This window comes from Squalius cephalus (assembly GCF_949319135.1).
Source record: "Squalius cephalus genome assembly, chromosome: 19".
Taxonomy (NCBI): Eukaryota; Metazoa; Chordata; class Actinopteri; order Cypriniformes; family Leuciscidae; genus Squalius; species Squalius cephalus.
In genome coordinates, this window is record NC_137140.1 from 5,560,939 (window position 1) to 5,577,536 (window position 16,598).

At 38.6% G+C, this 16,598-nt stretch overlaps 1 protein-coding gene across 3 annotated transcripts in view; it reads right to left on the reverse strand.

Moving 5' to 3' along the window:
* Nucleotides 1-16,598, reverse strand: part of LOC307146943 (uncharacterized protein) — a 57,941-nt gene that overhangs the window by 37,715 nt on the left and 3,628 nt on the right. For 2 of the 3 annotated variants that reach the window (XR_013819192.1, XM_079851314.1), the window contains exons 4-5: nucleotides 3,549-3,756; nucleotides 3,298-3,380 (exon numbers count right to left, since the gene is read on the reverse strand). Coding sequence is in view for 2 of the 3 variants with exons in the window: in XM_079851314.1 (XP_079707440.1) it covers nucleotides 3,298-3,380; nucleotides 3,549-3,756 (291 nt within the window). In the remaining variant the exon portion in view is untranslated. Of the gene's footprint in view, nucleotides 1-2,765; nucleotides 3,184-3,297; nucleotides 3,381-3,548; nucleotides 3,757-16,598 lie in introns of all 3 variants that reach the window. The other variant, XM_079851313.1, reaches the window with a different exon arrangement.

Below are 16,598 nucleotides of genomic sequence, written 5' to 3' on the forward strand. Positions count from 1 at the left end.
AGCAGTTGTCATCACAGGTGTGGATGTTTCCAATACAATTTCTGTTGAACTAACTGAGGGCGTTGTTTCACTAATAGTTCCTGTGTGAGAAGTTTCTGCAGAAGTACTGCGTAGAGTGGTACTTTCTGAAGTTGTGGTTTGAGCTAATGTAGTTTTAACAGCAGATGTTAAGCCAGGTGTAGTTACAACTGAGGTCGTTTTCATAGCAGTTATTACAGGTGTGGATGTTTCCAATACAATCCCTGTTGAACTAATTGAGGGTGTCGTTTCAGTGGAAGTAGTCCTTAGAGAAGCAGTTCCTAGAGAAGCAGTTCCTGGAGAAGCAGTTCCTGGAGAAGCAGTTCCTGGAGAAGCAGTTCCTGGAGAAGCAGTTCCTGGAGAAGCAGTTCCTGGAGAAGCAGTTCCTGGAGAAGTACTGCCTAGGGTAGTACTTTCTGCAGAAGTTGTAGTTTGAGCCAATGTAGTTTTAAAAGCAGATGTTAAGCTAGTTGTAGTTACAGAGGTCGTTTTCATAGCAGTTGTCATCATTACAGGTGTGGATGTTTCCAATACAATTCCTGTTGAACTAACCAAAGGTGTTGTTTCCGGAGAAGTAGTTTCCGGAGAAGTAGTTTCTGGAGAAGTAGTTTCTGGAGAAGTAGTAGTTTGAGCCAATGTAGTTTTAACAGCAGATGTTAAGCCAGGTGTAGTTACAACTGAGGTTGTTTTCATAGCAGTTGTCATTACATGTGTGGATGTTTCCAATACAACCCCTGTTGAACTAACTGAGGGTGTCGTTTCAGTGAAAGTAGTCCTCAGAGAAGTTTCTGGAGAAGTGCTGCCTAGGGTAGAACTTTCTGCAGATGTTGTAGTTTGAGCCAATGTAGTTTCAACTGCAGATGTTAAGCTAGTTGTAGTTACAGAGGTCGTTTTCATAGCAGTTGTCATTACAGGTGTGGATGTTTCCAATACAATTCCTGTTGAACTAACTAAGGGTGTCGTTTCAGCAGTAGTAGTACCTGGGGACGAAGTTAATGGAGTAGTTGTGCCTAAGGAAAAGGTTTTTGGAGAAGTGCTGCCTAGGGTAGTACTTTTTGCAGAAGATGTAGTTTGAGCCAATGTAGTTTTATCAGGAGATGTTAAGCCAGGTGTACTTACAACCAAGGTTGTTTTCGTAGCTGTTATTACAGGTGTGGATGTTTCCAATACAATTCCTGTTGAACTAACTGAGCGTGTTGTTTCACTGGGAGTAGTCCTCAGAAAAGTAGTTTCTGGAGAAGTGCTGCCTAGGGTAGTACTTTTTGCAGAAGATGTAGTTTGAGCCAATGTAGTTTTAACAGGAGACGTTAAGCCAGGTGCAGTTACAACTGAGGTTGTATTCATAGCAGTTGTCATTACAGGTGTGGATGTTTCCAATACAATTCCTGTTGAACTAACTGAAGGCGTGGCTTTAGCAGAAGTAGTGCCTAGCGAAGTAGTTTCTGGAGAAGTGCTGCCTAGGGTAGTACTTTCTGCAGATGTAGTTTGAGCCAATGTAGTTTCAACTGCAGATGTTAAGCCAGGTGTAGTTACAACTGAGGTTGTTTTCATAGCAGCTGTCATTACAGGTGTGGATGTTTCCAATACATTTCCAGCAGAAGTAGAGCCTAGGGAAGTAGTTTCTGGTGATTTGCTGGGTAGAGTAGTACTTTCTGCAGAAGTTTTAGTTTGAGCCATTGTGGTTTTAACAGCAGATGTTAAGCCATGAACATTTACAGCTGAGGCTGTTATTACAGATGTGAATTTTTCTAATACAACTGCTGTTGAACTAAATGAGGTTGTCATTTTAAACAATGATTCAGGCGGAGTGGTGCTTGGAGACATTTTTTCACCAGCAGTGCTAATTTCCAAAGCTCCCTCAGTAGTCGGAAGTTTGGTCGCTCTAGAGACCAGAGTTGATTCGAGGTTGGCATGTGTTGCTGCTGTGGTTGTAACGGGTCTGTAAGGTCCCAATGGTATATCTGAGAAACCCCTTTGAAAGTTAAATTCATCACTAACATTACAAGAAATTGCAGTTACTTCTGCTATCTTGGTTGTGGTTTTAAATGTTACATGGTCTGGATGTGCAAGTGTGTTTGATGGCAGTGTCCACTGGGTCATTTTAGGAGATTCTTCAAATTCTCCAAATGGAACATTGGGTATGACAGAGTCCAAAAGACCAGAAAACGTTGCACACTCTACATCAGCATCAACAGCAGTAGTTGTAGTTTTGATGATTTTGCTTGGCTGTGAAGCACCACCTGAGGTTCCTTCTTTCTGGGTTGTACCAAGAGTAATTTCAGGCGTTATGAAAGGAACAGTGTTGGTCCTTGTAGTAAGGTCTGGATGTGTAGGGGTGTAGGGGATCATTTTAGGGGTTTCTTCAAATTCTCCAAATGGAATAGTGGGAATGACCGACTCCAAAAGACCAAAATCAGTAGCACACTCTATATCAACATTAACAGCAGCAGTTACAGTTTCAGTGATTCTTCTTGGCCGTGTAGCAGCAGGTAAAGGTTCTTCTTTCTGGTTTGTACCAAGAGTAATCTCAGGTAGCCTGAAGGGAACAGTGTTGGTCCTTGTAGTGGGGTCTGGATATGTAGGTGTGCTTGATGATGGAAGTTTCCTCTGGGCCATTTCAAGAGATTCTTCATTTTCCCAAAATGGAAGACTGGGTAAACCAAAGTACAAAAGACCAAAATCTGTTGCACTCTCTACATTAGCATCAACAGCAGTTCCAGTTTTGGTGATTCTGCTTGGCTGTCTACCTGTGCATGGTGGTGTTTTGGGAGCTGTACCAAGAGTTTGCTCAAGTAGCTCGAAGGAAACCGTGGGGTTGACGCAGTCTTCCAACAAATCAACATCTAGACCTTCAGCTACTCTTGCATCAGGTGTAATGTCAAATGGCCCAGTAGTGACAATACTAGGAGAACTAGATTCTGAATGAGCGGATATTCCAGTTGGCATGATTGTCTGTAAAGGGGGAGCGATTGCTGCCCAATCTGGGTTAATGTCTGCCCAATCTGGAACTGTCGGTATTGGACCATATTCCGAAATAAAATCAAATGGGTATTGTCTTCGTTTTCTGATGGCCTTTTTAAAAGGGAACGTATGGTGAACACAGGACACTGTGATTGTCTGTGATTTTCCAGTCACATCAAGATAATCCAACTGGAGAAAACCACCCTTTAGAGAGTTGGCAAAATCAATAAATAAATAAATAGATTGCAAAATAAGTAGTGACAACAAAACTTCAAAAACTGTAGCAAAACGCAATTGTTCAGTGAAACCGGTTCATACCTCAATTGCTGAGCGTTTCACTTTGACGTATACAATATGGTGACTTTTCCAAAGGACTGGACGAGGCAATTGCCTGGACACATCTTGAGAAAAAAGTTGACAGGAATGGTCTTTTACTGCTCATAAATATTTTTTTCAAAAGTTGCTATTTTACGTTTGTTCTTTGCATCATTATTATTATAGTTGGAATGTTACATTAAACTGCGACAGTCCAAAAGTATTGGTGTAACTCATCAGTAACAAGTACTCACCCAAAACTTTAACATTTTTAATCGTCTTGGCTAGTAGTTTTACAATCACATATTCCTTTCCACAGATAACTTCGGGTGATTCTCCTGTAGAAGGTACATCATGTGGCAGGATGGCAGAATGACAGGTAGCAGTGCCGGAAAATGTCCTCATTAAAAGGCGATCAAAGTAAAGTACTCTTACAGAGTAGAACATCCTTTTGCCTTGAGTCTGAGGGATTAAACAGGCAGTTTAACTTTTGTTCATGGGACAAGGAACTCAGAAATGTATCAACAGCAGGTGCATTGAGAAACTGAATATATACTATAACCGTGTATATACTAGGGATGCTTCAGTAAATCTGCATTGGCTGATAATCACTATCTTTGACTATTCAGGAGTTACTAAAATTGGCCGATTTCACAATCCAATCGAAAATTGATGACGTCAGACTTTAGAGCCACAGTCGTGTCATCTAGGGGTGTGACGGTTAGTATATAACCGTGAGACTGACGGTTATAGTTGAACACCGTCATTAGAACACCGTCATTTTTTACAAACATTTATCATAGAGAATGTTTAAATACTAATTAAAAACAATTGTTAACAGTCTGTGTTATTAATGGTCTACGTCGTTTCCAACTGTATTTGATTCTTTGCCAAGTACCCCCTGACCGACCGCCAATCATTTGAGATAGAAATAAAAGCTATGACTATGATATAGTGATGTGCCAACATGATGAGATTAAACAAATGGAAAACATTTGCAATAATAAACATTAGCAATAAACATTTGCAATAATAAACAACGTATCATTACCGATAACTGATCGTGCAGTTTAATTACCCTTTGACTGGCCCCAAACATGTTTGATAAAAGAAACATATACAGTGTGTATATAGCCTATATGATGTGTATTACATTTTAGCTCAAAAACAATTGTAATAAAAGATAGGATCATAAGATGCGCAATATATCGGGAGACATGGTTTTTACCACTTCATTAAGTTTTGCTTTGTAGAAAGCCTTTTAAAGCTTCCTTTAAATTTCGTTTTGTACAAATTGTATCTTAATTTTAATAAATGTTCCATCAACCAATTGCATATATTTAATAAATAAAAGAAAATATAGCAGACAATATAATAACCATGACATTGAGGCGCCGGCGCGCCGCGTTCACTTGCATTGCATTGTTAACCCTCTAAGCGCCAAAGTCGCAAAATTGCGACAAGACATCATACTTGATAAAACAGGCTGTAGATCCTAATATGGTGTAATATCTCATTTGTATTCCCTACCACTAGATGGCAGACATGTAATACTTTGATTCAAGACCAAAATGACGTCATGTTCCTATTCAAAGTGTTGGAGAAAACAGCAGAGCAAGTAAGCGATCGTGTCATTGATGCGGAAGCAGTTCAGTCCAGAGCGTCTGAGTAAATTGTGAGATTAGTGACAGAAAATTGTCAAATGGCTAATAAATCTTGTACCGTGAGGATGTGTTGCAAATGTTATTCGCTGATTCTGACTCTGAAGGGGAATATTTGCCTTTTGGAAATGACGATCGGCCGTCTAATGATCGCGCTTCTCCCGGTACATCTTTGCCGCGCAATGGTGTCGCCCGCGCCTCTCCCGGTACAACTTTGCTGCACAATGGTGCCGCGCGCGCTTCTCCCGGTACATCTTTGCCGCGCAATGGTGCCACGCGTGCTTCTCCCGGTACATCTTTGCCGCGCGCGCTTCTCCCGGTACATATTTGCCGCGCAATGGTGTCCCCCGCACCTCTCCCGGTACAACTTTGCCGCGCGCGCTTCTCCCGGTACATCTTTGCCGCGCAATGGTGCCGCGCGCGCTTCTCCCGGTACATCTTTGCCGTGCAATGGTGCCGCGTGCGCTACTCCCGGCAAAGTATTGTAATATAGTAATAATTTAGTACTTTCTCCTGTTATTGTTGGTTTCCTCTTTTCCGATCATTTGGAATGAGGATAAAAAAATTTTTTTTTTAAAAAAGCATGTAAATAAATTCCAACATCAATTCAATATCTACTATTTCCTGAATATTACTGATGAACTGATCAAAAAGTAGGCTACCGTTCACATGCGTTTTACTACTATATAGTATAGTAATAATTTAATACTTTCACCTGTTATTGTTGGTTTCCTCTTTTCTCAACATTTGGAATGAGGATAAAAAAATAAAACATGCAAATAAGTTCAAACATAAGTTCAATATCTACTATTTCCTGAATATTATGAAATTCAAGAGGGCCGCCCCTGATGACGTCATAATATGCAAATTAGATGAGTATATTTACACCCCACATAAACTTTCAGTCATCCCCAACATTTTTCTAATTTACAGTAGACCTCTATCTTTAAGCCCTTTCAAGCCACAAGCTTTTGAAATTTTGATGTCAAAATCCAGCATTTTTTCCAAAAAAACCTTGGCGCCTAAAGGGTTAAAAGCCTTTCTTTAAAGCGAATTTCGTTTTGTACAAATTGTATCTTAATTTTAATAAATGTTTCATCAACCAATTGAATGTATTTAATAAATAAAAAGCAAATATAGCAGACAATATAATAACCGTGACATGGAGGCGCCGGTGCGCCACATTCACTTGCATTGCATTGTGAACTAGAGCGCATCTCATCGTAAATGAATGAAACTCAGCGTAGGCCTATGCCTCATACATTAGCATTAAATATCTTTGCTGCATCCTTTCTAGAACAGACAAGGGCTTTCTTGCGGCTCGCATCAGCAGAGCATTGCATCGTCCATAGACCGCAAAACAATCAGCGGATGGCGGGCGGGTGCGGCTTTGAAATTTGGTCAAAAAACATTGGTGCGGATGATGAGTTTTGTGATGCGGTTGCGGATGAAATACCCCTTCCGCGTATCTCTATCGATAACAACATTGAACACTACACAAATATTAATTTTATTTTTTTAATTTAGGCGATCAAGTTAACATTATAATCAGTGTCTGCTCGTTTATTCAAACTAAGTTGTCCTATAACAGACGAACGTCGCAGGAGATCGACACTGATCTGGTAGCCAAAAAAAAACTCTACCTCTGTTATATGGCGGTATTTTGGATTTAGGATTACTGACACTGAGCAGAGAGAGGTACTGTGCAAGATTTGCAAAATTAAAGTTGCTACATCACGTGGCAAAACGAAAAATTTATATCAGCACCTGAAACAGCACAGAGAAAAACATGATGAATGCATGACGGTGAAAACCCAGATTAGTAAAGAGACAACTGAAGGAAACAAGGCACAAACTGTTCCCCGAACAAAACAAAACACAATTACAGAGGTGTTTGCGAGCCTCACGCCATATGATAAGTCTTCGCCTAGACATAAAGAAATCACCGACTCCATAACGCACTGTTTGGCAAAAGACATAATGCCCATACACACCGTTAGTAAAGTGGGATTTCAGAAAATTATCCGCACACTGGACAAGAGGTACCTGCTGCCCTCTCGAAACTATCGCTCTCAAATAGCGATCCCTAAACTTTATAACTCGCGCCATGAAGTTCAAAAGGAAATGGCTACGGTGACGTTCTTTTCAACCACTACGGACCTGTGGTCAAGCAGGACAAGTGAACCGTATATTAGCTTGACTGTGCACTTTGTCGACGAGGAGTTTGAATTGAAAAGCCGCTGCCTGCAAACATCGTATTTCCCCGACGACCACACAGGAGAAAATATAGCCTTGGGCTTGAGAGAGGCACTGGCTGCGTGGGACCTCTGCGAGGAGCGTCAGGTCGCCATAACAACAGACAACGGCACCAACATTGTCAAAGCGTTGGAGCTTAATCAGTGGACTAGAATCCAGTGTTTTGGGCAGACTTCATTTGGCCATTGGTAAGTTAAATTGATTTCATATTTGGTTATTACACAACAGCAAATATTTTAAACTACTGTACTTTTAAGAGCAATTAACTTTGGGGTTAGGGGCAGTTGTACCCTTGATTTATTAATGAAATAACTTTAAATACAATGTCAAATTCTGTGTGCCAGAAAAGATACTAGGAGTAGCCCATTTCATTTAGGGCTATTAATTAGCATTAAACATAACTCTGTAAGAGATGGATGAGTGTAAAGAACAAATCTGCCATTGCTATTTGCCTACTACTCCAATATAATTAATTAGGCCTAGAGTGGTGACATGATTTGATAAAAATATTAACACTGTGTGTGTGTTGTCATGTTTGTATTACTGTTTTATGCTATTCATATGAATTGGGCGTGTAATCAGAATGTGAATATTAAACGTTTTTGCAATGTCACTGTAGTGAGAATGTTTTTCATCTTATTCACAGAAAATGCTCTGAAAAATAATGCACAATGCATTAACAGAGCTACTGGGATATGCAGGAAGATTGTGGGCCACTTCTCCCATAGTTGGAAGAAAAGAGTGGCCTTGAGGGAAGCACAACGAGAGCTCAACCTCCCAGAGCATGCCATGATGACAGACTGCTCAACACGGTGGGGTTCCACTCAGAAAATGATAGGAAGAGTCCTGGAGCAGCAAAGTGCATTGTCCAAGGTTCTCTCTACAGACCGCAAAGTGTGACACCTACTCCCCCCTCATGGCAGGACCTGGAGGTCTTGGAATCTGTAAACAAGGCACTCAGCCCACTCCAGGACTTCACGGATGCCTTATCGGGTGAACGTTACGTGAGCATATCTTGTGTGAAACCTGCTCTGCATCTTCTGAACACCTCAGTGCTGGCTGAAGACGAAGCAGACACTGACCTGACCAAATCACTGAAATCAAAAATTCTTAGCTACCTCAACAACAAATATGAAGGCACGCAGGACTTGCTAAACTTCACCACTTTCCTAGACCCAAGGTTCCGAACAATACATCTCTGAAGAAGAGACCCAGACCTTAAAGGAACGAGCCATCTCTGAGCTGATAGTGAGTGAAACCACAGAGTTTACTTAACTGGTAAGAAAGAATTCAATGTAACAAATTTCTAAAACATGTGCATTGTTTATTTGTTTCAGGAAATTCACAGCCAGCAGTCTGTAGCCCAAAGCACTGCAGTGATGGAGAATGATAGCATGGATGTGGAAAGTCCACCTGCTGCTAAAGCCAAGAAGAAAACTCTGGCCAGTTTCTTTAACCCCCCGAGGTCGGCAATCACGCCGGCGTGATCTACTCGTTTTTTTTTTTTATCAGTGCAAAATACTGTTGATTTTGATTTTACATACTTGTGTTGTACATCATTCAAAGCTGTTAAATCTCGTCTTTTATTTGTGTACACTCATAATAAAAACAAAATGTTGTGTTTTCCGTAAAACAAAGAAAATAAACATGATGCGCGTTCTGCCGTCTCTCTCAATGTGAAACTCATTCTGAAACGCGACAGAAAATGACCTGTAACTCAGCGAATGTTTGTCACACAGACTTGAAACGCATGTCTATACAACGCTTGGAATCTCTATTTTTAAAGTATGTAAATAATATAAAAAACAAATATTCTATTTTTAAGTAATCCATACGAAAGCAGCGGCATGTACAGTTTCTCAAACGCGTCCTCATTAAATTTAATTTGAACACGCCTACGAGCGCACGAGCGATTGACATGCAAATGATCCATGCGGAGAAACGCAGACCTGTAAAACGCCCTCATCACCTCAAAACAAAGAAGCAGAGACTTCGTAACTTACTCCTTACTGTGTTTGAAAGACGCGCCAGAGCTTGCATTGGATTTAGGCTACCTCAGAAGAAGAAGAACGCGATTTGTAGACAAGAAAGATTTAAGGTAAGAAATTTTTACATATTAGTTTGTTATTGTTGCTTATACCATGGGCTGTTTAAATACTCGATTCTGATTGGCTGGAAGGTGTGCAGTAAAACCGTTTAATGCACAGGTAGTTCCAGTCAGTTTGATTACAGTTCGAAATTAATCCGCTACATTGGTAACCATAGTAACACAGATACACTTGCAAGCAGAGTGAGAGACGCATATGAAAACGTTTAGGTAGGCTTAAGCAACGAGGGGACTGTAGCTGCTAGACTTTAAAGAAGAGATCGACGCACACACTCACACAGGTAACGTTAACTCGCGCACGCATCTCTCTCTCTCTCTCTCTGTTCCTTCTCCTTCAGTTCTCTGTCTCTCTCTTTTAATAATGAATTTAAATAAATGTGAATTCATTCAAATAAAAGCAATCCGATGGCTCTACTTTATTTAAAGCGGACGGAGTGCAAGAACTGACGAGCCTAAACTTAAGAAATAACCGTCATTTTTACACGTCTGTTAAAAAATTACACTGTAAACATCAGTTACAGCTTTAACTTATTTTTAACTTGGCAAATAACCAAGGTATAAGCGGGATAATCCACGGCTAGCCATGCATTAAAGAATTTTAATGCACTTCGTAGAGGCAACCACCCTCCGCTTCGCGTCGGGTGGTTCTTCGCCTCTACGTCGTGCATTAAAATCCTTTAATGCATGGCTAGCCGTGGATTATCCCTTACATAAATGTCACATTGCAGTTGAACTGTTGCTAGATATATGGGGAATATTATAATATTTAGACCCGTGTTTACTGTTAAGCCTACTGTGTTTGTGGATATCTGGTCAAACGTAGATATGTATGGTAACCATAATGTTTTATATTTGAGCGCGATCGCGTTTGAATGTATCAGATTTTGCAGCGCGATCGCGTTTGAATGTATCATTTGAACATTTGAAAAGCAAAACGCACCAAACGGCTTCATGTTTTTACTATTATCTCATTTCATATCATCATAACGAATGGAAACATTTGAAGTAACATGATAATCAATATATTTTTCTCTAGCTTGGTTGTTACTGAAATATTTTGGAAGATTTATACTGCTATCTATTGTTATTATTATTTTACCCAGCACTGCGCATAGCTTATGCCTACAAGGCACAACAAACCTTGTGTTCATTATATTATATATTGTTGGAAACATTTGTGTGTGTGTGTGTGTGTGTGTGTGTGTGTGTGTGTGTGTGTGTGTGTGTGTGTGTGTGTGTGTATTTTGTGAACTTTAAAAAGCAATTTTAACCAGAAAAATCTAATATTTATTTCCAAAATCGTGCAGGCCTTTCTCTTGATATCAGTATGTTCATTTTTTTCAGGCCCCAGATGCCACTGAGTCCTGCCGACTTCAACATTCACATGAGTCTCTGGAACATGAACATGGTAAAGTGAAAATCAAACACCTTGGAAATTAAATTAAAGGTATGTAGCCTACAATGTTTTTAGGAATGGCACAAAGGTCTGTCTTTGAAGTGTTTTTTTTTTGGCATTTGTTGTGTATCTTTGGGTTATGTTGTGTTGTAAATAAATCCAAACAATTTAAAAGCCATTCTTTTTTAAATCTCCTCATTTACAGTATTGTGCAAGGTTGCTCAGAATGACAGGGCTATTAGGAGCTATATTAGGATAGCTCCTAATAGGGCCGTTGGGGAGGTTCTTTGTCTTTCTCAGGTGAGAAAAGCTTACATATTAATGAGCTGCCACATAAGGCTTTCTAACACAAAACACGTCGTAAAATTTTTAAATCAATATATTGTCTTCTCTGAATGAGCAGTCAGGGTGATTTTCACATTGTTTTGGAGCAAATATTCTAGGCTACGTGATACAATTTTCAAAAGTCTTGTGAAGAAATAATCAGTATGGTTTTCATGGCCTTATTTCAGTGAGAATTTTTTTTTGTATTTTCACAAACCACGCATAAATCAATATCAACATATATTGATTTTAAATCTTTGCTCAAAACCCACTTATTTACTGCTGCTTATGGTCATAAGTGGGCGTAGTGGTTTTGTATTGTCTTGTGCATTGTTTATTTGTGGTTTTATGTCTACTTATTAGGATATTTGTGTACACTTTGTACAGCACTTTGGCCAACAGCTGTTGTTTTTAAATGTGCTCTATAAATAAATATGACTGACTGATAAATGTCATTATCTCAAAACTACAAACTTTTACATACATGCTGTTGATATATTATTGTAGCAGAGTTTGTGCTGAATACAGTGTAATCAGACTTTATCCATGAAAATGTCACAAGTAACAGAAATAACCAGAAATGTCAGAGTAGGGCTGTCAACTTTAGTCGTTTAGTCGACTAATCGGTCGATGCCGTCTTGGTCGACTGACATTCTCATTGGTCGACCAGTTGCATAATTATTTTTTTATTTTTATTTTTTTTTTTTTTTTTTACCAATAAAGAAATTTTCATTGATTTACTCCTTTATATTTATTCCTTTATAAGCAGTTATATATTACTGTATTCTAAATATAATTAGCCTATGTTTTATCCCCAACTTTAAATGCTTTAATTTAGGCTATTTTGTAACAGCGCCACAGTTTAGCGCACCACGTAGAACACTCGGGAACCGCACCTGTGGCTGGCTGCACTGCTGCTTCGCGCTCAGGAAGGAATATAGGTAGTTTTGCTGTATTCATTCAGTTAGAACCAGTGCTTAATTTGTAAAGTGGGAGGTCCCGGAGCGCAAAGGAAGGGTGGATCCGGCGATTTAAAACGGGGGTTGGAGGTAACGGAACAAGTAAGGAATAATTGACGACAGGCCGTTGAATTATTAGAAAAATAATGCACACCCGAGGTGGTAATGCGGTCACGACGCGAAGCGGAGTTATTAAATTGTTAAATTATTATTAAATTGAACAAGCGCAACATTCAGCATTCAATCAAATATTTTAAAAGATGTAGGCTATAATTAATAATGTTATTTCAACATAATATCTCGTTATTTCGACATAATATGTGTGCGTGCAACAAGCAAGATGTGCATAAATCCGGTGACGAGTGCATTGATTTATTAATAGTGTTTTCTGACAGTGTCGGCTACAAATATGAAGTTGACGATCGCCATCTCCGTAGTGAACGAGCCTACAGAGAGAAATGCACATAATGGATCATAATCAGAGAGTAGCCTATTTCTTTTTTCTTTTTGAATTATTTCATTTAAAGACATTTCAAGCTTTGTGTATTTGATGTATTTCTCATGTCTGTGTGAGGCATACACTTAGTTTCGTTAAGTTAGGATGAGATGCGCTCCAGTTAACGTGCAATGTGACCGCGCGGGCGCCAGATTATATTGTCTGTTATACCGTAGCCTATTTGCTTCTTATTTATTACAAAACAAAACGAAAATAAACCTATAGGCCTTCCTTCTATACAGCCTATTATTAGGATTGTTTTTTAGGCTATTTGGGGGTTTTGTGTGTTTGTTTTAAAACGCCTAGATCGGCTGGACAAAAGTTAACCCATAGCTTTGAAAGTAAAGAAGAATATAAGTTACAGCCTGTATAAACGAGAGCTTTTGTTAGATTTTTTCATTATTTGGCAATTTTAGCAGTTATATTTTTTGTAGCGTGTGGTGTGGTCAGGTGCGCGATTGTGACTGTCACTATAGACCTAGGACAGAGCTCCTCACTTTGCAGTTAAAAAAATCACTTAATTTTCAAAGAATTGTATTATTATTATAGTTTTATGTATTATTGATTTTTTTTCGTTGTTGTTTTATAAATGCTCTATAACAATTGTTTAATAAATGTTTTTTTTTTAATTAATGTTTAATAAATGTCAAAACATCGCTCTTTTTTTTTTTTTTTTTTAGTCGACTAATCGTTGCGCAGGACATGACTTTGGTCGATAAGCATTTCTTTGGTTGACTACAGCCCTATGTCAGAGCATGTCAGAACACCTCCAGGGCCCAGAAAACAGCTCAGACCTCAGAGGGTTAAGGAAACCACATGCACAGCACCAAGAACACCATTGTCATCCACATTTGATTCCATGGCACAGTTAAGAGAAGCAGTGGCCTCTGAACTCAATGTTTACATTTACATGCCATGTGTAGACCATGGAGAAGATGCACTGAAATGGTGGAAGTTACACAAAGTAAACTTCCCTAGGCTATGCAAACTAGCACAGAAATATCTGGGCATACAAGCAACAAGCTCTGCATCAGAGAGAGCTTTTAGCGCTAGTGGTAATGTTGTGTCAAATCATCGCTCCTGTCTGAAACCAGAGAAAGTCGATATGCTTGTAGTAGTACCAGTACCAGTTGGTCATAAAAATAAAAAAAAAGATTTAGTGGTTTGAGTTTGATTGAGTGAACCACAATTTTATACAGTTTCCTTTTCAAAAGAGTTTATACAGAGTATATGTTACATCCTGAGTAAATGTCCCTGTTTGTTTGGACAAAATGTTTAAAATCTTTCTTTTTTTGTTTTATTTAATTTAGCTATACTTTTGAGAAAATAAGTTTACATAAATGCAAATGTTATTTCATTTTGTAAAAAATTGAAAACATTTCTAGTTTTACAAATACACATTTTAGCATTATCACTAATCTGTGTGTGCATTTTCCTTAAAAACGCATCAAGTTGACTCATGATACCATTTATTATAATCGCAATCGCATATCGCAATATTAACCTAAATAACAGCAATATGAAAATTTTCCCAAATCTTGCAGCCCTATTACGAACCGTCACATTTGACTCACATCATAACCGTCATCACCAATTCTGAAACCAGCGCACCCCTAGTGTCATCAGCAATGGAGTTGCTATGCGTTCTCAAGATACTAGGGCTGTAACGATACACCAAACCCACGATTCGGTTCATATCACGATTTGAGTGCATCTTGCTGCAAAGATGAAGTTGACGATGCTGACTCGTGATCTTCGCAGTAGTGAACGCGCCAGAGAGAAATGCACATTTCATACAGATTACACAAGCAGAGAGCAGTTTTCTGTTTTCTATAGATATATTTCTGCGGTCTGTGAGGCAAGTAAGCTACCTTATACACTGACTTTCGGTTCATTTATGAGACTAGCTCCAGTTCACGCGCCGGCGCTTCCATGTTATATTTACTTCTTATTTATTAAATCCAAGCAATTGGTTGATGCAACATTGATTAAAATTAAGATACAATTAATACAAAATGAAATTTACTTTAAGAAAGGCTTTGTGCTTTCTGTTTGAGGCCTCTGTGAAAGTTATCAAGCAGCCTTTTATTTCTGCTTTAGAGCTGTCACGTCTGTAACATTGTTTTTTCCTCAAATGCGAACACGAAAATTTTTATAAAATGAATCTTATGTTCTGTGGAGAGCCAACCCTTTGTCCGGTGGGTAGTATTACTTTTGGTTTGCGCAGTGTAATTCATAGAATTACTACAAAATATTTTGCCACCTAAAAGTTGTCACGTCCGTAACGCATGTGTATTTCCCTCATTAAATACAAAATGCATGTGTAGACTGATATTATTCTAATGTCTGGAATCCTTTATTAAGGGAGTATGGATATACAGTATAAACAGACGTTTCAATATATTGGTATTAAATGCATTTTCTGATAATTTATATTACAAGTTTTGACTGCAAATGTCATGTCCATAACGCTGGAATTGCCCAATTTTAAAATTTATCCTCAACTAGTTTTGTGGTGTAGGTCTACGTATTTAATGTTAACTTCAAATAATACTAAAAGTAATTTAAAGATGTGGTAGCATTGGATCTGGACGGGAAGGATTTCTGCCTTCTCACAACGCGACACAGGTTTGTGGATCTGAGTGTCACAATTTCGGTTTTATATCGCATATCGTTACAGCCCTACAAGATACAATGCCTTTTTAAGCCTTGTGATTTAACAAATCGCAAGGCTCACGCGCAGTAAGCAGTGTAACAGTGCTTGTTCGATGTGTGTGCACGCAGTCTAAGAGATGGGTTCTGAGCACACCTTGAACGCACGCAAAAAAGCTACTGCTCACACAGCACGTGAGTACTTATCTTTCTGGGCTTGAAAGGTCAAATACACTTGTCAAAATGCCCGTTTTCGGGAGTATCTTCGTAAACAGTCATTTGTGTCTTAAGTGAACGTAATCCGTGCATTCGGTGTTAATGTGAAAACATGCAAATAAAGCTGATGCTGTCCTTGCCATTCATGTTAATCAAACAGTCTTTCATTGCCCTTAACTACAAAAACAAATTTTTTGCACATTTGATTACTTCATGCAATTTATTGTATTTTTATTTATAGTGATTGATGTTTAGTGCTCGAGTGCTGATGGTGAGTTACTATTCCGTAGAGCCGCATGTGTTTTGGATGAAAAGAATAGACCATCACGCCAAAATGCATGACAGCTCAAATTTATAAGAATCCTGCCTTTCCAACTTAAGTAGGACATAGGAAGGACACTCAGCACTTGATGAATAATATTCCTGATGATTTTTGCAACAGACTACTCATTTTGTTCAATTAAAGGCCAATTCACACAGCACAGACCAACGCCAATAAACACGTTTGTTGGGTATTGTCGGATCAGTGCGTTTCCCGTTGGCGTTAGCCAAGGTTTGTTTTCACCCGACAAGCTCAATCGGCGTTTTTCTGTCTGTTGGGGCAGTGTGAACGTGACTGTTATTTGTCATGAAATTCTAAATCCAACAGCCAATTAGTTTGTTGTTGTTTGTTGGCATTTGTCAGTGCGGTGTGAATTGGCCTTAGGAGCTGCAGTGTTTCTATGTTTTTGTCCTCAGTCACATATTGAACAATGTTTAGTTATACCTTATGGGTTGTAATTATGTTCAGTTTGACATTAAATCTTGTAGGCTCTTTAATAAACCAGAATATCCTAATATGGATAGTGTTTTGCATAAGCCCTATTTTTAAAGGGCAATTAAAATGTTAATTGTAAAATTAATAATTGTTGTGCTTATTTGATTCTCAATTAAAACAATCTATAGCATTACTGTAAATAACGTCTGTGGTATTATCTGAAAAAAAAAAAAAACCTTGAGATTCAGAGATAAATCATAACTTACATAAAGCTTGAATGATCAAGATAGTTATCAGACGGTCGATGACAATTTTATTTTTTTTAATCTGTAATGAGGCGCAATTGATGATGAAAACCGAGGACACTTACAGATTGTAAGTTAATGAGTTGATTTATCCGCGTGTTAATATGCTCTCGTTCATAAAGATTTTTAGATGGATACAGAGGCTTTTTTGGTTGTGTGAAATCTGAAAAGAAAC